Source organism: Rhinolophus hipposideros, assembly GCF_964194185.1.
Source record: "Rhinolophus hipposideros genome assembly, chromosome: 9".
Classification (NCBI taxonomy): Eukaryota; Metazoa; Chordata; class Mammalia; order Chiroptera; family Rhinolophidae; genus Rhinolophus; species Rhinolophus hipposideros.
This window is the reverse complement of record NC_138055.1, coordinates 91,963,439-91,983,964: the sequence shown is the minus strand read 5'-3', so window position 1 is coordinate 91,983,964 and position 20,526 is coordinate 91,963,439. Positions and strand designations below refer to the sequence as shown.

Genomic DNA, 20,526 nt, shown 5'->3' with positions numbered 1-20,526 from the left:
GGGAGCAGGGGTGTGGTGCCACGATGAACTTGCTCTCAGAAAGCTCAGGTGTGAGGAGCACAGACTTGTTTGTGCCTCAGGAGCCCCACGCCCTGGTGTTGAACTGATTTCCTTGTATGACCGACAAATGTTACCACACCGAGGTTTAAGCCTGTGGATGTGCATTCCCCCCAGTACTTTCCCAGCACATGTCTTTGACATAGGAAGGCATCTGGGCGTTGCCCGCTCCGTGAGCTGCTGTGCTGTCGTACAGAAACATGACTGTCCCCATCTGCCAGCCTAGCACTTGTCGTGGAACTCTCCCATCTCTCCCCAGAACCTGGACTGTCACTCCAAACCTCTTTCGACAGTTCTCCAAAACTGAATGTGAACCAGCACCTTATTTTTAATAAGCTCAGTATATGCAAGGGGTGATGAGATAAGTGCACAGCTTCAGGAATTATTAAAAGCAAAACTTCATATAACTACCATGTAGGTCAAGAAATAAAACATTACCAGCATCTCCAAAGTGTGCCTTCCCTTTCCCCCTCCCCCAAAGGCAGGCATTCCCTTGATTTTCACTGTATACTGACCTCAATGGCCATTGTAAAGTGTTTTCCCCACGCTTGCTCTGCACGTCCTTATGGTGCCGGGACGTGGATTCACACGGCCTGTGAAGAGAATGACCTGCTCGTTACGTGGCTCTCCTCTTGCATTCAGCTCAGCCTTGTAGGAAATCTGTCCAGCTGACCATAGCTGGTTCCTCTGCCGATAAGCCTCCCCGGGGCTTCCATCCTCAGGCTCTTGCATATGCAGCCAGAGCATAACCCCTTTTCCTGAAATGAAAACCTTTAAGAAGGATTTGAAGGTGACTGTGCTTAGAACCTACAAGAAGCTCTCAGGCCCCTGACAGATGGGTAACACTGGTATTTCACAGCACCTTTAAAGCAGGGCTCGTGGCTTTCTTAATTGACTTACTCCAAACTGTTGGTGTGAGTTCTATCTAAGTATGCAGAGGTTGGAAGCAGGTGTGTGTGTGTGAGGTGTGTGTGTGAGTGTGTAGTGTATAGGTATATGTCAGTGTGTGTTGGCATATGTGTGTGTATGAGTAGGGGTGTGTGTGTGAGTGTGTGTGTAGGTGTAGGAACTGATTACTCAAGAGAAATGAAGTTGATTCGTGCTGTGCTTCATTTTGCAGCAATGAGGGCTGGTCTTGAGTCTGGAAAGTGAACTTTACATATCCCATCACCCTCTCCATTATGCTTTAGAAAAGTATTCCTCTAAATTATCCTGGGCAAAGGTGCCACCTCTGCCAGCTGAGGAAGTGCAGTGACCGGAGGGTCCAGTTGGTCACTCCAACAGTGACTCAGCTGTGAGCAACACTGTCACTGCTGGGTTGAGCAGTGTGGCCATGAAACGTTCCCTCAGCTGCCTGGGCCTCCGTTTTCTCATCACTGATAAAAATTAGAAATTGTCCCCCTAATTTGATGGGGGCCTACAAGCATGGCCTACAAGCCATTGTAGCTGCTAACTTTGCATCTGGGTGCCTGCTGGGCCAGGGCCTGAAGAAGCAGCATTTCCCTCTGTGCTTCTCAAACTGGGGCTCTTAGCGGCATCTGGAAGAAGAGGAGTGACAACCGGCCCTAAGCTCTTCTCACCTCCACTTGGCCTGCTGGTTGAGAAATGCTAGTCTCAGGTGTTCAGGAAGGGTCCAGGTCTAACGGACTCCACCTGGAGGTCCAAATCCAGACACTTCAGGGTTTGTCCTCTGGCTGTCCTCCTATCTTTCCTTTTCTTCCTTCCTTTGACTGTTTCTGCTTTACAGTCCCATTTGATGAGAATGACCTGGAGGAAGATGAGGACTCGGAGCCGGCAGAGATAGAAGGGGAGGCAGCAGAGAATGGGGACACAGGGGACACTGGTGCTGAGCTGGACGATGGTATGGGGACCCCCAGAGCCTCCCCCTTCCACCGTGGTGACCACCCTGCTCCCCGCTGGGGGACAGGCAAGAGTGCTTTGAACTCAGGGAAGTTAAAAATAATACACATTAAACAAAAGCAGGCGCTCAGGGGAGGCAGCTGGTAGGTCTCCTGGTTCGGTCCTTGTTCTGCCACTAATTTGAATGTGTGTCATTTCATCCACCCATGAGCCACCATTCTGCATAGCCTGCATTCATTAATTGTGGTTGAGAAATGGAGCAGATTTGGGGCTTTAAACACAGACTTCAATCCAGTAGATGCCCTCTGAAAGCCAAATACAAGGAGATGGTATTGTAAGAATTATAATTTGGTTAGTTGGGACAGGGCAGGGTCTAGACTGGGAGAGGGGGGAGGGAGGGACACTCCAGGCAAACTGAGGGGGCACCAGCCTCGGCTGCGGTGTGGGTGGCAGGGCCCAGAAGCGCTAACGGGAGAAGCGCAGGTGGGGCGGTGGGCGCCGGAAGCAAGGTCTGGTCTCACAGGCACACCCCCTGGCCCGCCATGTGTCACCTGGCTGTATTTCAAAAGAAAGTGGAGCACCATGGGCATTAAAGAGAGTAGCGTGTCACAGAGGATGATGTTCCTTTGGCTGCGTGTCAGAAGCTGGATGGGGACCAGCCGGCAGGGCCCAGCTGGGGCAAGGAGCCGGGTCCAGACCTGCAGCAGTCGTACTGTTCTCCGAGGAACGCAGGAGACTGGAAAGGAACATGACCTTACTCAGCTTCTGTGTCCTGCCTTCCCTCTGCCAGATCAGCACTGGTCTGACGGTGGCCCATCAGATGCTGAGACGGAGCTTTGCAGGCAGCACCAGGCCGAGGTGGAAGTGGAACTGCTGAGGGTCTCAGAAAACGAGGAGAAGCAGCCCCCTTCCACACCATGGCGCCATGAGAGAGGTCAGTCCCTGTCATAGGAAAGCTGCTCCTAGGAAACCTGCTGCGAGCCACACAAGGGCGTAGGTCCTGGAGCAGTGGTATGTCGGCCTCCAGGGGCCTCCCCTCCCTGTGCACAGGCTGCACGTGGCTTTACCCACAGCCCCCTTTGTGTGCTCTTTGGGGCCATGAAAGGGCCATATCTCAAAGCTTTGGACACAGACCACACATGTGCCACACAAAAGCCAGCATCCCTGACACACGGAGGCTACATACAGAGCCCCAGCGAAGCACGTTCCCTTTCCGTTCGCAGGTGCGACCCGCCACAGAACTGGCTGGGGGAGCCACCCTCGGTGGGAATGGGGTTTCCTCTTGTCATCAACCCTGTGTCTCTTCTTTTTAGGTCCCTCCAAAGTCTCCAGCCCCACCCCGTCCCCTGAAGAACAAGCTGTGCTGTTCCCCCCAGTCCACAGCCCCGTGGCAGAGGTAAGAGTTTGGGCTCACTGTGGGTGATAGCTGACAGGACCCTGGGTAGACATACTGATTTCATATTAGGGCCCTTTGTGTGAGCCCAGCCCTGCCTGTTGTTTGTTTGTTTGTTTTTCGGTTTCTTGTGCTCAGTGGGGCTGTTGAAAACAGGAGTGGCCTCGTGGTCCAGCTCAGTCCTTGCCATGGGGGCAAGGCAGCCTGGGCAGCTTGTCCCTAACCATGCTCTGCACCAACCCCAAACCTGAGTCACCCACCATTGTCATGTCCACATACCACGCGTCTTTAAAAATAAATTTATTTTTATGTTAAAGCAATAATATTTGAAGAATCATCGGTTTGATATGACAGATGCATTTTCTTAATGTTATGCTAAAATGAACTATGACTTTTAAAGTTAAAAACATTTATCCAGATTATCAGTGGTATGTGAATTACACATACATTGATGAATCCTCCCTGAATAGATTATAACAATGTGTCCCAGGAAACATGTTTTGGAAGATACTTTCTGGAGGAGAGATGAAGGAGAGAGGTCCAAACTCAAGACAGGGTCTGCTTGATTTGGTCTTTGGGATTCTAAGAAGCAAGATGAATTTGGTGATTTCCTCTGTGAAATGGAGGAACTTGACGAGATACGTGGGTGGGGCCGTATGAGAATGCAGCATCTAGGTTTTTGAACTTCCTGGGGAGGGCAGTTTGTAATCAAGACTGTAAAAAAGAACTGTTCTAAATTTTCTTACAGTGTTGGCCACCATGTTCATACCTTAGAGATCTTGGAGCTCTTAGGGCTGATGGTGGGGGAGTAAAAGCTGAACCCATTAGTGTCCTCTGGCCAGCATTCACGTCAGTGCACACAGAACATAGGATGTGTTTTACATGGACCAAACCCTGAAAGCTGAAGCTGTTCTGCTAAGTACGAGGGTCTAAAAATTACAGAAAGTGAGAAAGGTTCTCCTTGTACCATTTGAATAATGGCTTAAGGATGGAGAGAGGCGTGTATTTTAGCAAGCACAGGCCCTTGAGAGGGAGCTCCCCAAGGGATCTTTGCTGGCTGTTAGCTCCCTGCCCTCTGAGCAGCTTCCATCTGTCTTCCTTTCCTGTAGGGAGCCCGGATCCCACTCACCTCTGTGGCTGCCAAGATGAGATCTCCTGAGGAACGCCTTTTTTCAGAGGCTCTGGTCCCCATAGCAGAAGCTCCCTCTGGCCAGAAAGCTGTGCTCTCTCCCATCCGGTCACAGCCTGTGGCTCTGCCAGAGGCTGTGACGCCTGCCTCCCCAATTAGTTCACAGGGCCTGTCCCCGTTGGCCACCTCCACCCCCACCCCCACCCGGCTCCCCATTTGTTCCCAGCCTCAGCCTTCCTCTGAGGCCACCGTCCCATCACCCACCAAGTCCCCGATATGCTTCCAGCCTGTTCCAGCCAAAACATCCACTTCCCTGGCGCCCCTCCCTCTGAGTAACCAAGGGGACACCAAGGACAGACTGGGCAGCGCCCTGGCTGCGGACGAGGCCCTGAAGCAGAGCGACCTGGTGGCTGAGTTCTGGATGAAGAGTGCCGAGATCCGCCGCAGCCTCGGCCTCACACCCGTGGAGCGGAGCCAGGGGCCTGCGCACAGCTTCCCCTCACCTTCCTGGAAGCCAGTGTCCCTAAAATCCTGTTTGGTCGACAAGTCCCCTCAGGGTGAGGGGCTCCATCTTCTGAAACCTCCCCCTGTTCCTAAGAGGCTAGGCCTGCCTAAGTCAGATGGTGAGCAGCCCTCCCTGCCGACCCCCAAGTCCCCTTCTGACAGAGAGCTGAAGAGCTCCCACGAGGAGCGGAGAGACCTGTCTAGCAGCTCCGGGCTGGGCCTTCACGGGAGCTCCTCCAACATGAAGACCTTGGGCAGCCAGAGCTTCAACACGTCGGATTCTACCATGCTCACCCCTCCCTCGAGCCCACCCCCGCCCCCACCCCAGGACGAGGAGCCCGCCACTCTGCGCAGGAGGCCGTATCAGACACATGAGACTAAGGACACCGAGCCCAAGGCCTCTGTGATCCCACCCCCCCCACCTGCCAACTTCATGCGGCCCCCCCGAGAGCCTGCCCAGCCCCCCCGAGAGGAGGTACGGAAGTCGTTTGTAGAGAGTGTGGACGAGATCCCCTTTGCCGATGACGTGGAGGATACGTATGATGACAAGACTGAGGACCCGAGTCTGCAGGAGTTCTTCACGCCCCCTTCCTGCTGGTCCCGCTCCGAACAGCCCCTCCACATGCCCCCAGCCAAGGAGAATGGTAGGTTGCCTGCTCTGGAGAGTGGGCTCCAGCCGCACAAAAGGGTGCTGCCTGTGGTCTCTCCAGAAGCCAAGGAGCTGGCTGAGGAGCGCATGCGAGCCAGAGAAAAGTCTGTGAAGAGCCAGGCATTGAGAGACGCCATGGCCAAGCAGCTGAGTCGGATGAAGGAGATGGAAATGGTAGCTGAGACCTCCAGGCCCCCAGGAGGCACCTCTCGCAAAGTCTCCTCAACACCCTCCAAGGGCAAAGCCCTCGGCCTCGACTCCCCTAAACACCTGGTCCACACAGGCCCTGGGGAGCCCACTCTGAAGCACGAAGCCACTAGTGAAGAGATCCTCTCCCCTCCATCGGACTCGGGGGGCCCAGATGGCTCAGTCACCTCATCCGAGGGCTCCAGTGGGAAGAGCAAGAAGAGATCATCCCTCTTCTCCCCCCGCAGAAACAAGAAGGAGAGGAAGTCCAAAGGTGAGGTCCGACCCTCAGAGAAGCCCAGCCCCAGCCTGCTGGAGGGAGCAGCCGCCAAGCCCAGATCATTGTGGAAGTCGGTCTTCTCTGGGTATAAGAAGGACAAGAAGAAGAAGGGCGACAACAAGTCATGCTCCAGCACCCCTTCCAGTGGTGCCACTGTGGACTCTGGCAAGCTCAGGACGTCCCCGATAGTGAGAGCAGGTACGTCAGCACCCAGGGGACCTCCTGGGGCAGAGTGGGGGTATTCGTCCTCCAGTCGCGTGGAGGAATCCCCTCCCCTGTGCTGCTCCCCACCCGGAGGGTTCTTAGAGCTGCCAGGGCGGGGAGGACACTAAGCCAGGAGTTCACAGAGCGAACTGCACTTCCTAGAACAGTTCTGAAAAGCAGCCTGAAGCGGGACAAGGGAGGCGGGCGGTGTGTGCACACCCTGAGCTTGTGCTGCGCCGGAGGACGGCAGCGCTGCCATGCCAGCAGGTCCAGGCAGCCTGTCTGTGGGTGCCGTCTCTTCAGTGTCCATCCACTTCTGCCTGGATGAATGTGAGCACTCAATATGGCAGAAGAGTTTCTTAAACTAGAAACCCACACCCCTGGGCTGCTCGTGTGAATACTGAAGTCGGGAAGGCACGGTGGTACTGACAGGCTGCTCACGTCTTCACTCTGCCCCTTCTTCCCATCCCCTCAGAGCTGCAGCTCCGGCGCCAGCTGAGTTTCTCCGAGGACTCTGACCTCTCCAGTGACGACGTCCTTGAGAGGGCCTCCCAGAAGTCTAAGCGAGAGGTATGTAGGCCCAGTCAGCAGGGGGCATCAGGTGGCCGAGGACCTTGACTCCTGTGCTCTGTTGAGTGTCGGTGTTTGATGAGGTGGAGGAACAGAAAGCAAATCCCGAAGCTGGGGTGGGTGTGGGCACCCTCCTTGGTCTTCAGCATCGTCCAGGGAGAAGATACGGCAGCGTCTTCTCTCAGGCATTTTCAGTGAGCAGCTGAAGGTTATTGCTTTCATGGCAGAAGTTCCTGTGTTCAGTTCTTGTGGAGACAGATCTCCCGTGCTCCAGGATTCCTCTGTGTTTAGGAAGCAGATGGCATTATCCATTCATTCTTTTGTCCTCAGAAGTCCCACATGGAGTAGCATATGCCAGTGCCCAGAGTGGCAGCAAAAGGTTGCTTGTACCCAGGGTCCAGCAAAGACTGGCATAGTGGCCCAGTCACTGGGGAAGGAGCCCTGTCGTCCTGCCTGCTTTGTGCATTTGTAGAGTAGAGAGGATTTTTGCCATTCAAGAACTGGACAAGGAAACTGGCCTGGGTTCTGTGTGGAATGGGTCATTATGGATTTGACTTGGCCCCTCTCCCTTCCCCAGGCTCAGGAGACCGTGTGGCCACTCAGCTCTCCTGAGAAGCAGACCCTCAGTGTGAAGGTTCCTTCATCAGTAGCCTTTGTTGGGTATTTGTTCAGACTCTTGATTTTTAAGAGCTCTTGCAGCTTTGTCCAGATACACTGAACGTGGAAGAGGGAGAGGGATAAGAGAAAGTTCTCACAGGGCATGTGTGTCTCAGAGATAGTGGTTGGGGGGGTTGGACTGCAGTCCAGAAAGGGCAGCAGCAGGGGCGTGAGGCTCACGGGTAGCCTTCCTACCCCGTCTCCATTGTCGAGCCGGGGCACACGCTCATCCTGCTGTCCAAGGTGACGGCCCAGCTGCCTTCAGCTCCCTCTTTTTGACTGAAAACATTTCCCAGAACGTTCTGTACTGTCTCTACAAAGCTTCCCAGGGCTTGGACGCAAGCCTGTCCTCTCCATCGACTTCTGGGGAGGCCATGGCGAGATTGAGTCCTGCAAGTGCCTGTTCAGTAAAGATGGCCTCTGCAGCCTGTTTCCAGTCCCCTCCTTCTAGGCTAGTCCAGTTCCTCTTTTGACAACTTGGCAAGCCAGAGGAAACCAGGATTTTAGTTCTCATCTCATTGATTTGTTCGCCAGATCTTTTTCTGTCCATTCTCCTAGAAGGACACCTAGATTGCCAGGCCTCCCATCCCCCCCAGCCATGTGCAGAGTCTGCACGTCCCAGCCAGGCCACACTAAATTGGAGTTGGGGTCCTGTGTCCCCACTCCCCCGCTCCTGTCAGGTGCTTCCTGTGCTGCTCCCGCAGACAGCAGCGTCAGTCCTGCTGAAGATTTCTTCTGCTTATGCATGTGGGTCCCTAAACACGTCCTGACCCTGGGGACTGGCACTGCCTGAGGGGTGCTGAGGGGGGCTGGGAAGAAGGACGGTGTGGTCCAAGGTTCACTTTGCCTCAGTGCAAACCTGCAGACATTCAACCAGCTGACCTCATGTTGGTCACAAACCTACATCTCTTGTTGCTTTTGTGGTCAGGTGTCTCCACTGTATGTATAGGCAAAATGCGGAGTGGCAGGCTGCCCAAGCTAGTTATGCCAAGGCCATCGTGTTGGTATCACAGACAACTGACCACAGCCTCTCCGAGGGCCTTGCAGGCCTGGGCACACAGGGAGCCCCTCCCTGTCTGCGTGAAAGACAACAGGTCATAGACCCCACTCCTAGAATTGCAGCACCTCACGTTCCCCGACAGAGATGCAGCCATTTGCTGGAGGCCCTGTCGGGAGTGATAAAGACGAAGCCAAGCCGGAGAGTGCTGAGCTGAGTCCCGCGGTGGCGTGGGGCCCGCCGAGCGGGAGTGAGGTACTCTGCATTTTTAAGAATGGAAGCTAAACCAGGAAAACAGAGCAAACAAAAGCAGCCACAAAGGACACCTGGGAACAACTAAGGTGGCTTGATCATGGACAGTATAACATGCACAGATACCTAATATTGTCACATCAATGCTAAATCCCTTGAAAGCTATTTAAAGTACTGTAGTCAGGTGAGAAAATATCTCTGTTCTTAGGAAGTACACGCTGAAATTTGGGGGGGGTGAAGGACCACGATGTGTATGAATGATTCAGAAAAAGATGACGTACAAAGGTTATGTCAGATGTGTGCAAAATGCTGACACTGAGCAAATCTAGGCCAAGGTGGTCGTTGTCGTCTTCTTTGAACTGTTCCATAGGTTTGGAAATCTTCAGAGTAAGAAATGAGGGGAGTGTGGGGGCTCCTGAAGTGAGAGGAGTTTGATTGGCTCCGGAGGGAGCCTCGGGCTGACGGTGCCCTTGGCCTGGTGCCCTGCCACTGCACAGGGGATGGTCCTCCTTACATCACAGACACCACTGAGTGAGGCATCGCTGAAACCACTGCTTCAGTTTTGTTACATTAAAAAAAGTGATTTAAAATATTTATATAGAAAAATTAAGATAGGACAGATTTTTAAAAATCACCTTGTAGCCTTACCAACAAGAGATGACTCACGTTTACCTCTTTTCTTTGTCTCAGTCTGACTAAATACAAGTAAGGCGGCCTCTGGACCACGTGGCTGCGCTGGGGGCTCATGCACTGCTCTCGGGCAGGCCGCACCCCGCTCGCCGCCCCGCATTGGTTCAGACTGGCCAGCTGGCACAGCACACGTGTGGCCATCTCGTGCTTCTGGTCGCTGCCTGTACCAAGTCGGTACTTTTCCCCTACCACCCTTTTACTTTTTCCTTCAGCCAAGTACAGATGTTGAGCACTGTTCCTTCCGTTGTAGTTACTTAGTTCTTGTGGAGTTTTTCACATGCTGCTTGGGGAAACCGGCTGTCTTCTTTTCCTTTAACTGACTTGTTTCAATATGTAGTTCTTCCTCACGGTGCTGGGTAGGAGAGATGAGCCAGGTGCGGTGGGTTCTGCGTGGTCAGAGTTACATGTCCCCACTAGGATGCAAGCCATTCTTCTCGGGGCCAGTACACTGTGGAAGTGCAGATCCCGCTAGTGGGTCCCCACTGCTGCAGGAGCAGCAGCAGAAGCCCCAGGCGGGTAGTGCGTCCCGAGGCTCTGCCCACCTCCAGCCCTCCAGCCTCACTCCCTGCCTGCCTCGAACCCTGTAACAGGGCTGATGAGAGGTCAGAGAGCAAGTGTCACTAGCCTCACTTCTCTGAGCAGCTGTGCAAGGCTGACTGCAGTGAGAAGAGGTTGCAGTTACTGCCTGGAATATTTTTGACAAATATCAGTGATTTATGCTATTTCAGGTCCCTTTCACTGTGTACAATCAAGAAATGGCCCAGCCCCATCCCAGGGCTGCTGCCGCCGACTGGACACCCCAACCCCATCCAGGAACCCTGCCAGTAAAGAGCCTTTGGGACAAGAACATTAGGTTGATACTCAGCTCGCTCTGTGTCGGTCTGTGTCTCTGGAGACAGGAGTTTCCCACCATCTGTGCTCTGTCTCAGTACCTATGGCATTCAGCTGGGGCAAGCAGTCTGAATTTCCACAAGCAAGTGGGTTACTAATGAAGAAATAGCATCTATAACCATACATTTAAACGTTTAGACAGTTTCAACTTATACACGAGGGAGATTGAGAAGAGAAAAGAGAAGGTTTGGGGCATGGTGAGAGAGAAGCTGTCTTCTCGGTAGAAAAGCAAGCCCAGGCCTTAGTCAGACAGACTCACCTACGTGGAGCTGCAAGGCCCACACCCAGGTCCCTCATCTATGCAGCCCTGTGTGATGCGTGAGATAATCCTGTGTTCTAGTCTATGTGTTTGTTTTAAACTAGTTTGGCTCCATTTCTTTGTTCCATTTTTAATTGTTGTTATTATTACTGTTCTGTTTTGTTTTCCGTTGCCATCCCCTTAAAGTCGGTTTCTGTGCCACACGCCTTGGCGGTCAGGAGGTCATATCCATCAAAGGTAGTGCTTACTGTCTTGTTCTCACGGGCTGACCGTTGTTGCATGCGTGTCTGTGATTAACACCGGGCAGCCCCAGCCCTGGCCCTCCAGCCACGTCCTCACTAACTGCGTCCATGCGTGCACCGGTGGAACCTTCTTTAGCTGTGTCTCGACAGGAGGGTGACATACCCTGCTCTTCGCTGGCCAGCATGTGGTGATGTTGCTCCAAGTGCCTGGGGGGGACAGGGCTGCCCCTTTGGGACTGGCCACTGTGGGAGTGGGCGACTCACAAGCCCTCAGCTCCCTGGTCTGCGAGGTGAAATGCTTAGGACACCAAAGCACCACCGACACCCTTAACAACCTGCTCAGTTGGTTCTCCACTGTCACTTGAGCTCTTGGAATAGATTATTAGAATGCACCCCTGAAGTCTCCTGTAAAGTCTGTAGTCTCCTTTTTTCATTTTCTTGGAGGCAATAGAGAAAACGTTATGAATCGAGGCTCCAGTGTTTGCCTCTCGGTGGCTGCCCTGTGTTTATGGGCACCGCACACTCCCTGCACCTTAAACCTACATGTGCCGATGGAATTGCCCAGGCAGTTCCAGCTGTGGAATTGCCCTGACTTTGGCCACTTGCCACCTTTGTTCTTGATGGCACTGGCTGAAATGCCCTGCCAGACTGCTCCCTTCCTTCCCTTCAATGGCCTCTTGTGGCCTCTGTGTAAACCCCAGGGTCAGTCCAGGCGCCCCCCATAGTTACTCCTTCAAACTGTATTAGCTAGTTTGGGGTTCACTCAGGCTTAAAGTAGAAGCATCCCTCTTTTCCTACTTTAAATGTTGCTTCTTAAAAGAACCTTATTAATATCACTCCCACGAAGAAAGTGGCTTTTGATACCAAATAAGAAAATAAGAGGATCCTGATTTTTCTTTTTTTCTTTGCCTCCTAACAAGCAGGAAGCATGGGGAAACATTTTACCAAAATTTGTACGCCCCAAAAGTCTTAAAAAGAGGAGACTTCCTTCTGTGGGAAACAGGTGACGTCAATGGTAAAGGAGCATATGTCCCTTTGTCGTGTTAACTCCCTAATGGTCGGTGCCCCACTGAGCCTTCTGTGCCTTCAGTAGGACAGCATCTTACTTGGAGAGCTTGAGGTGTCCCTGTAACATTTAGGGCTCCAGCAGGGAGCAGTGCCAGCAAAGCTCTGGCCAAACTGCAACCTGGGAATCTGCGCACAGCCTGGCCCACCGTCCACCCTGCAGGCTCTCTGCAACCTGAGGCAGTGCTGTCCGGCCCCTGCTACCAGTGCCCAATCTCTGTGGCCTGCTGCACCTGACTCAGGAAATCTCTCTGCTTCTCTCCAGCCAAGAACATACACGGAGGAGGAACTGAATGCCAAGCTGACCCGGCGTGTGCAGAAGGCGGCTCGGAGACAGGCCAAGCAAGAGGAACTGAAGCGGCTGCATCGAGCCCAGGTAAAACCAGGACCACTGCTCCCCAGGGGGTCACAGGGCAGCACCCCCCTATCCAGCTTGTCCTCATCCTCCATGAGAGCAGAGCAGACAGAGACAGGGTGTCCTGTTACCTGAGATGACAGCCCTGAAGTCTCAGGCCACAGCCTCTGGCTTGATGCAACAACTACACAAGCCTTGTTTTTGTGACGTTATTGGTAGGAAAGGAAGAGCCACACTTGGAGTTTCTAAATTCCTTACTCTGGAACAGTCATTGCAAAGTCAGCTCATTCAATTGTAAGAACTGTTCTCAAGAGGCAACCTGGGACCTCTCGGCCCGTGATAGGCCTGGGGTTTAGAGCTCAGAGCTGTCCTCTGTCTGCAAGCCTCACAGATCATTCTACATTGGGGGGGAAACAAAAAGTAATTTCTTTATATGAAGTATTAAAATATATCTAAATGCAATACGGTTTTTCTAACAAAATCATATATACGGTCGTATTCATAAAGCTTAGTACACTGAGCGAAAGCTGTATAGCCACGAAAACATGACCAGCAAATCCAAATACCAGCGAGCAGTCCTCTGAAGTGCATGTTTCATCAAGTATGAAAACCCACCAGTCTTGTAGTCCTTTCCATGCACATTATTCCGTACCCACATCCTCTACAGTGACATGGCACTGGCTGCCTCTGTGGGGGCTGCACGTCCTCTGCCCATGTTACTCCCCACAGCCATGGAGGAACTTCTCACTACGCGGTCAGTCACGTTCTGGCTGGTGGCTCCATTCTAGATTTCTTTTTCTTTTTTTAAAACCTTGTGGAGACAGGTGTCTGCAGCCCTCCCCAAGAGCGCCTGCTGGTGCTGCGGCAGCCTCACCTTCAGAAGGGTCCGAGGCTGCGGGTCATCTTTCCTGCAGGACTGTACCTCCACTTCCTGTCTCTGACCTGCCTGGGGGGCTGCTCACTGCTTGGCATGCACCCACGCACCGTGGAGCTGGCGATGCTGGGCCCCGGGGTCTGCATGGTCAGCAGGGCCTGTGGGACACACATGTGGTCCTCACATTCCGGGCCTGAGCCCATTGACCAGGGCCTTCCCAAATTTCTTACCTGAAAGCTAGGAGACAAGAGACAAAGTTGGATGCTTCTACTGCTTTGTTTTCCCATAGATTATCCAGCGGCAGCTGGAACAGGTGGAAGAGAAGCAGCGGCAGCTGGAGGAGAGAGGGGTCGCTGTGGAGAAGGCTCTCCGTGGTGAAGCAGGTACTGTCAGGGTTCCTTTGTGAGGAACTCTGTTCCAAGGGGAGCCCCCACCGCACCCCCATGGTAGGGCTGGTTTTGCATCACCTCCTCTGGAATTCAGCTTCTTTTCCAGCAGGCTGAGATGTAGGGCTTCCTGTTAGGCAAAGGAAAGAAAAGCACCCCTGTTGGGACTGCCCCGGGGCCCAGGCCTGTTGTTCCGCCCTCTCTTATGCCTTGCTGTTTACCTATAGAGTGAAATCTCAGTCCACTTCCTCTGGTGATGCAAGCACTGGGGCCCCCTCCTTTCCTCCTCCTCCTTTTCCACCCCGTCATTTCTCCAGAAGAAAATAACTGGGAGTAAGGGAGACTGTACCACAAGGAACCATCACAGAACTGCACGAGCAGGGCCCCCAGCCTGCCTCCCACGTGTCACCTCCTATTTTAGCTCTCCGGCTGCGTCTCCTGCCCAGGCTGCTCAGAGCCTGTGGGCACCTGCCCAGCAGAGCCCTCACCACTGCCTGTGGGCAGAGCATACTGATTTCTAAATGTGAACCCAGGCTCTGTGTTTTCGGGAGGCTCGTCACTCAGGGCAGGTGGCAGGTCGGAGATTGCGGTGAGCCAGCACTGAGTAGACCCTGGATAGTGGCAGTGAGGGCCACGTGTCTGGTGGCGGCCATGCCTGGGGAAGATGCCCAGATGTCATGCAGCGACACCCGTGTTCGCCCCCGGAGCCTGTGGGTGGGTCAGCACAGATGGGCACAGAGCAAACAGTGAAGTCCCTGAGTCATCCCAAATCCCAAGGACCCAAGAACATCTGTTGGTTCGAGACCTCAAAACTCCTGGGCCAGCCCCAACGGTAGCCCCAACAGGCATAGAGTGACAGATGTCTGCTTTCTCAAGAGTCCATAAGTGTCAGTCCAGTTTGTGGGTGGGAACCTTCATCTGTCTGGAGAGAGCACAGGCCTCCAGGTGCACCATTCAAGTTGGGAGGCTGAGGATGAAGAAAGGCCGTGACCTACTTTTGCGGTGACCCCTAATTTCTTTCTTATTCTAGTGTGGCAGAGGGGTGGGTGGTTGATCTCCTGGTAGGCAGGCTGTCTGTAAAGCAAAGCACCAGTGAGAGGCAGCCAGGAACAGGGCTTGTGGCTGCCGTCTGGTCTTGCTGGAAAACTGACCAATAGAGTGACCTTATAACACATGCCTGGTGTCAAGATGAGTTCCTGGGGTTCTGTAGGACTGCAGTTCACATGGGGGGAGTCGAGCCACACAGACGTGGTCTCCTTTCTACGCCCTTCAGGCCTAGAAATTGTAGTTTAACGGCCGTCTCAGTGATGACCTTCAGGTGAAGAGATGGGAATGAGGGAGAAAGGTGAGGATGTGAGGTTCTTGGTTTGGTGCCTTATCTGATGCCGGGCTCACTGCTTGAAGCCTGAGCCACCAAACAAAATGCAGAAACTTGAACTGCTGAGCAGCCAGTAAGCCAGAAGCCTGGGATCTGTGACTACAAGGCAGGCACTGGCCCCTGTGTCAAGGAGTAGAGATTCATTGTCACCTAAAAGAGTCCCCAGCTTCCAATGACGCTGTGGTGTCTCCACCATCCCCGTGGTTTGCTGCCCGCCCTGCATGCCCTGACTTGGCCTCCTCAGAGAAGCCTGACCCCCTGGGCACGGCGTTGGCTCAGACCGGCTCACAGGCCCTGCCCTCACTGCCTTCCGTGCTGCAGAACGTGTCAGGATGGCCTGGGCCCGCCAGCCCTTCTGCGCAGACTGCTCCTGCTGAGATGGCAAGCGCACAGACTAGCTCCACAGACAGGTGCAGCTACATTTCCTCGTTAGCACAAGTCCGCCCGCTGCTCACAGGTCTGAGTTTGGGTGGCTGCCCCCGGGTTGGTGGTTTGCATAAAGCTCTCCTGTACCTACCGGCTGCCGTGCACTCTGGGTTGGTGACAGTGCTTCAGTGTACGTCCTCAGGCCAGTTCTTCTAGCTGTAGGCTGCCGAGGGGTCAAAGAAAATGCACCATTGAAGACGGGCGTAGGGTTTTGCCAAAATTCCTCTTTCTAGTTGTTTAGGTAATTATCTTTTCATAAACACGTACAACCAGGATTTCATCTAAGTCTGTGGTTTTCCAACTTGTTTTTTAGCATAGAACCCTTTTTACAAACTGAATTATAAGTTCAAATGTAAAGCAAAAATGATTATTCTAAAATGTTAGTAGACATACATTTTAAAATACAGGTTCTAGTGAGGTGTGCCTGAGTCCAGCTCACACCTGGGGCGCAGTATTCAGAACATCCAGCCACACAGGTGTACTTGCTGTACATGGTAACAGTTTTTTAACAGCTCACCTGAGATCTCAGCGTGTATGCGGTTTAAATGTTCTAGAAGCTTGATGCTTAAGTGGAGCAATGGAAATTGTTTTCACATTTGAATCACTAACAAATCTAACCATAGGTCATATTCCTTATGAAGAATAGATCTCAGATAAAAGCTCCCCAACATTAAGTGAGCACAGAAACCAACTATGCTGTGGTGTCATGACACGCACAGTCCCCACCTGAAGGATGACCTCAGTGACGGGCTGCTGGAGACGCTGGGTCTCACTGAGCGACAGCTCTCCCAGGACGTCCCCAAGTACACTTGTACATGGGCACTCTGCCTGCAGGCCAGAATGTAAATAAATCTGTATATGTCCTCTTCCCTGACGTTAACAGGGAGTGCACACAGAGGGCAGACGAAACTTGGTCCTGGGAGCTTTACAAAAACCAGTTATCTGGTAGCACAAATGAATGTGTTAATGGTCTTCAGTGGGTTAAAGGTTGGCATGTCAAACATTTGAACATGGTGTGTCTTATGTAGGTTTTTTAAGTGAGTTAAAGTGTTTGTGAATCAGGTGTTTGGGGGAGCCCTGGAACAGCACTTGAGGAAATCTAGGGTTCCACAGAACAGTTTGAAAACCACTGTGCTTGTCCATTCTCTTCTAAGCAAGGTTTCACCACAACACCTCCGTCCAAATACACGTCTGCCCTGTTTTTAATGATAGGCTTTAGTAGCTCCGTTGGGAGATCCCCCAAGGTACACTTGGGAAATTCTCAGAATATAATAGCTCCTACCATAGATATATTTCCAAGTGTAGTATTTTCCTTTTCTTATTTTAAGCACATCACTTCCAAGGCTTCCCCATTGTCAGAAGTTCCAGTGACCTTGTTCCTACTTGACAGAGATCATCTCTGAGGCGAATCTCTGCACACTGGCTGTTCCTTTCTCTCTTGCTTTGGCATTCCTTTCCTCTTGTTAGCCTGGTTGCTCCTGACTAATCTTAGTGGAGCATGATGGTCTGAAATCTTCCAGCACTGCTAGCCAGCCCTGCTTTGAGGGCATACATTTGGCCAGCTTGTGGTTCTATCTCACCTGGCAGGGGGTTCCGACTGCCAAGTCAGCCAAACTGCCCTTTCAGAGACGAGCTCTGACGTGGACTTGTTGGTCTCACATTGTCTGAGGCTCATGAATGTCCAGACCATAAGATTAGGTTCAGAGCCTTCAAGCCAAGGACAAGACTGAGAATGGAATGATTTCTGGTCTAGAGTACCTGGAAAGCCCTTTTGTTTCTGGAACCTTGATTCAAACTTAAACCACTGGATCAGCCTTGATCATGAGTTGAAAAACCATTCTAGGATTGCATTCTGCTTTCTGAGGTGTCCATTCTTGAAAGCGGAACCCTGGCAGGGAACAAAAGGTTGCCAGGATCAGCATTCAGATTGGGAGATGTGGAGGGAAGGGAGAGAGAGAGCAGCGACTCGTGCTGTGCTCTGTGTCATGATTCTGGGAGGATGAGGACCTCCTGCCGAAGCCCAGTGACCTTGTTCCTACTTGACAGAGGAAGTCCCCGGCTCTGCATCTCAGGTATGGGAAGAGCATAATACCCTTGCTAGACAGCCACACGGAGCTAAAAGCTAGGTGTGCAGATGGCCAGCCGACCTCCACAGCCTTCAGGCAAACAGTCACCACTTGTTTCCTGCTTTTAGAAGGCTGGCTGAAGTTGGGGGCTTAACCTCAGAAGAAGTAGGAATGTCTTCATCTCAAACCCATCTGGCAAAAGTGTTCTGCAAGGAGTTTGATACATTCCCCACTGGGGTCACACATGTGGGTTCTCGGGAGAGCTCTCAGTGCCTTTAGACCTAAGGATGGGTATCCTCGCAGAGCTTTTTAGGATGTTCATGTCCTGCCTTCAGCCCCTCAGACTGGGGCTTTAATATTCAGAAACTAAGGAAGGAAGTAGCCCCTGATCTGCCCTTGATATTGTTAAATCTTCTTAGTTAGATAAGATTGAATCCCAGCAGGGCCAGGATTCCCAGCAAAGCCAAGGCCTTTCATCCAACGGATCAGAGGTATAAACAGGAATCATGTTGTTATTGGCTGTTAACTCTGTCGCCTGTGGCTGAGTGTGGGCCCCCTCCCACCACCAGGAAGTACATAGTACAGCATGCATGGACACATGGGCACTTACAGAGATGCATGCTTTCCATCTGTTTTTCTACGCTCTCTTGCAGATCTCTGTGTGTTTCTTTTGCTTCTTGTCATTGATTGCTTGGGGTGTGGTGGCGAGGGGGGTGATCTGACACAGTAACTCTCTTCACCAATTCCTTGTTGTAGACTATTGGGGAGAGTCTTATTACAGCGAGCTCATCGACTTGCACCTGGGGGGTATGTATGGCGGCACCTGGTGCTGACGAACCCTGCTGACACCCTTTCCCCACCTCTGCTTAGTCCCAGCTCACAAACAACCAGAAGCCAACCCAGTAACCAAAGGCAAAAGCACAGGCCCTTTTCCAGCCGTAATGGAGCAGCATGCCAGCTCCTTCCCTCTGCGACACACACTCAGGGGGAGAGTTCAGATAGCTTTTGCTGCCCGGAGTTATCTTAATTGTTTATAAGAACAACACCCCAGTGCACCTGCCCCCACCCATCAACCTCGCATCGCCTCCTGGTCCTTCTGATGCCATGTGGCTGTTTGACAGGGGCAGTACACACGCACAGGTGCTCACGTGCATTTACGCACGCATGCCACAGGACCTCTGCCCTGGAAGTCACCCTCCCAGTTTGTGGGAGTCACATCCACTAGGAAGCTCATTGCCAGCCACACTCAGGAAGCAAACACGCGAAGAACTCAGCCTCAGCCATTTTCATTAGGGTGCACTCCTGTCCCCCTGAGGGACCCAGGTGCACAGACGGTGTCACTGTGATTTCTGCCCAGGTGCCAGGTTGACACTACGTTGACAGATGCCTATAATAATGTCCCTCCCTCCGTGCTCTGACTTAGGACTAACTTTGCAGTTCTTTTCAGTGAAGACAGAAAAAGTCTAAGGCACTGGTTCTCAGAGTGTGGCCCCTGGACGAGAGCAGCATGAGCAGGGAGCTTGTTAGAAATGCAGGTTGTCAGGCCCCACCCAGACTGGCTGAGTCAAACTCTAAAGGTGAGGTCTGCTTATCTGTGTTTTAACAAACCTCCTAGATGATTCAAATGCCCTCTAAAGTAGAAGAACCACTACTATAAATGAATTCAATATTTTTGATGTCCTGATATACAAAGCTCACCATGTGTATTAGATTCTAGAAATAACCAATCCATGAGTCTCATTTCTAGACTCTGGGCAGTTTCTCTCCTGAAAAGCTGCCAATTAGTCAAAAGGACTGCTAGACAGCTGCTCCTGAGAGTGACCAGGGGGCACCCTGGCACCTTCCTGGGTTCCTACATCCTTGGTCGGGCAATCTGACCTCTTCACCTCCCCTTGCAGGCTCCTTGCCTACCAGTGGTCTTGGAACAGAAGAGCTGGCAGAAATCATTCTCATTTTTTCCCATAATCTCATTCTTTTAAGAGAGTCACTTTGTAGCCCATTCCTTTAAAATCCACAGGCCGAGTTCTGTGGTTCCTGCGTAGGACCCTCCACCAGTAAGGAGCGGCCTCGTGGGGTGGGTTGTGGTGTCTCTGTGCTCCCCCCCACGGCCTCTTTCAGTGCCCGGGCCTTTTGGTGTGTCATGACTTTGACATTCAGGGCATTGAGGCTGTAAAAGGGCCGATGCGTACGTTGCAGCTAACAACCCTGCTCCTGGTCTAACGGCCTCGGCTTTTCCCCCCCTCCCACTAACACTCCCTGGGGAATGTTGATGTCCGTCCTAAATGAATCTCGGTGTATGAAAAACATGGTTTTTTTAATTCAAAATCTCCTGGAAGGAACTGTCAAGACCCATTTCTTTCAAATTATATTCCCCTTCCCTCTTGTTTCAAGATACTGTTGCCACACTGATTACCTCGTGTGTCTAGTTTTTGTTTTCTTCATCCCCATAGTTTGATAAAATGTAGTTGGCTGTTTTCATTTCTATTTCCATGGACTCCAGGGTGAAATGAAATAAATACAAAAAAGAAACGCAGTGTGTCTTCCGAATTATAAAATACCCCATCCTCAAAAACCTTATCACCCTGCTATTTGATTCTCATCACTTTCTCTTTTTCAGCTCATTATGATTTCTGTGTAAAATTTAAACTTCTCCTGTGGGTTCCGCTTACCACAGAGAGGCTGCTGCTGCTCTGCCCATGAAGCGTGAGAGAACTGTCCCTTCCTCAAAGAGTCACTGTGTGCCGCAGGCAGAGGGCAGGGGTCCTCCGGCCCTGTTCCCGTCATGCTCCAGGAGGGAAACTTAGATGCTAGTATTAGGTCCCTTTCAGTTTCTGCTGATGTTTCATGCATGGAGCACTTAGTAATATTCATTATTTGGGGGAGAAATTACGCTTTTGAAACCTGAAGCCTGAAATGTGGAATCTGATTGCTCATGCATCCACAGAGGCCACACAGAAACCCCACTGCTGGGCCCAGGACTGGTCTTTCGTCTCCCGTGGGCAAGACAAGCTCCAGGCAGCGTCAGGTCCTACGCTGAGGAGTCCGGGCGCCTGGTGCTCTGCCCATCACACTACGTTGTTTCAGAAGGGTCTTTGGATGACTCTCAGCTACCTGTATAAAGGCTCCCACTCCGTATTAAGTCTCTTTTTGAGCCCA

General features: G+C 52.1%; 1 protein-coding gene across 22 annotated transcripts in view; it reads left to right on the top strand.

Moving 5' to 3' along the window:
• The window catches only part of MICAL3 (microtubule associated monooxygenase, calponin and LIM domain containing 3), a 215,832-nt gene that overhangs the window by 183,518 nt on the left and 11,788 nt on the right, over positions 1-20,526 (top strand). For 11 of the 22 annotated variants that reach the window (XM_081058146.1, XM_081058150.1, XM_081058140.1 and 8 more), the window contains 9 exons: positions 1,805-1,918; positions 2,708-2,851; positions 3,231-3,313; positions 4,420-6,256; positions 6,738-6,832; positions 10,765-10,815; positions 12,151-12,261; positions 13,404-13,497; positions 18,127-18,177. In XM_081058146.1, coding sequence (XP_080914272.1) covers positions 1,805-1,918; positions 2,708-2,851; positions 3,231-3,313; positions 4,420-6,256; positions 6,738-6,832; positions 10,765-10,815; positions 12,151-12,261; positions 13,404-13,497; positions 18,127-18,177 — 2,580 coding nt within the window. The remainder of the gene's footprint in view (positions 1-1,804; positions 1,919-2,707; positions 2,852-3,230; positions 3,314-4,419; positions 6,257-6,737; positions 6,833-10,764; positions 10,816-12,150; positions 12,262-13,403; positions 13,498-18,126; positions 18,178-20,526) is intronic. The other 11 variants (XM_081058151.1, XM_081058142.1, XM_081058137.1 and 8 more) reach the window with 3 other exon arrangements.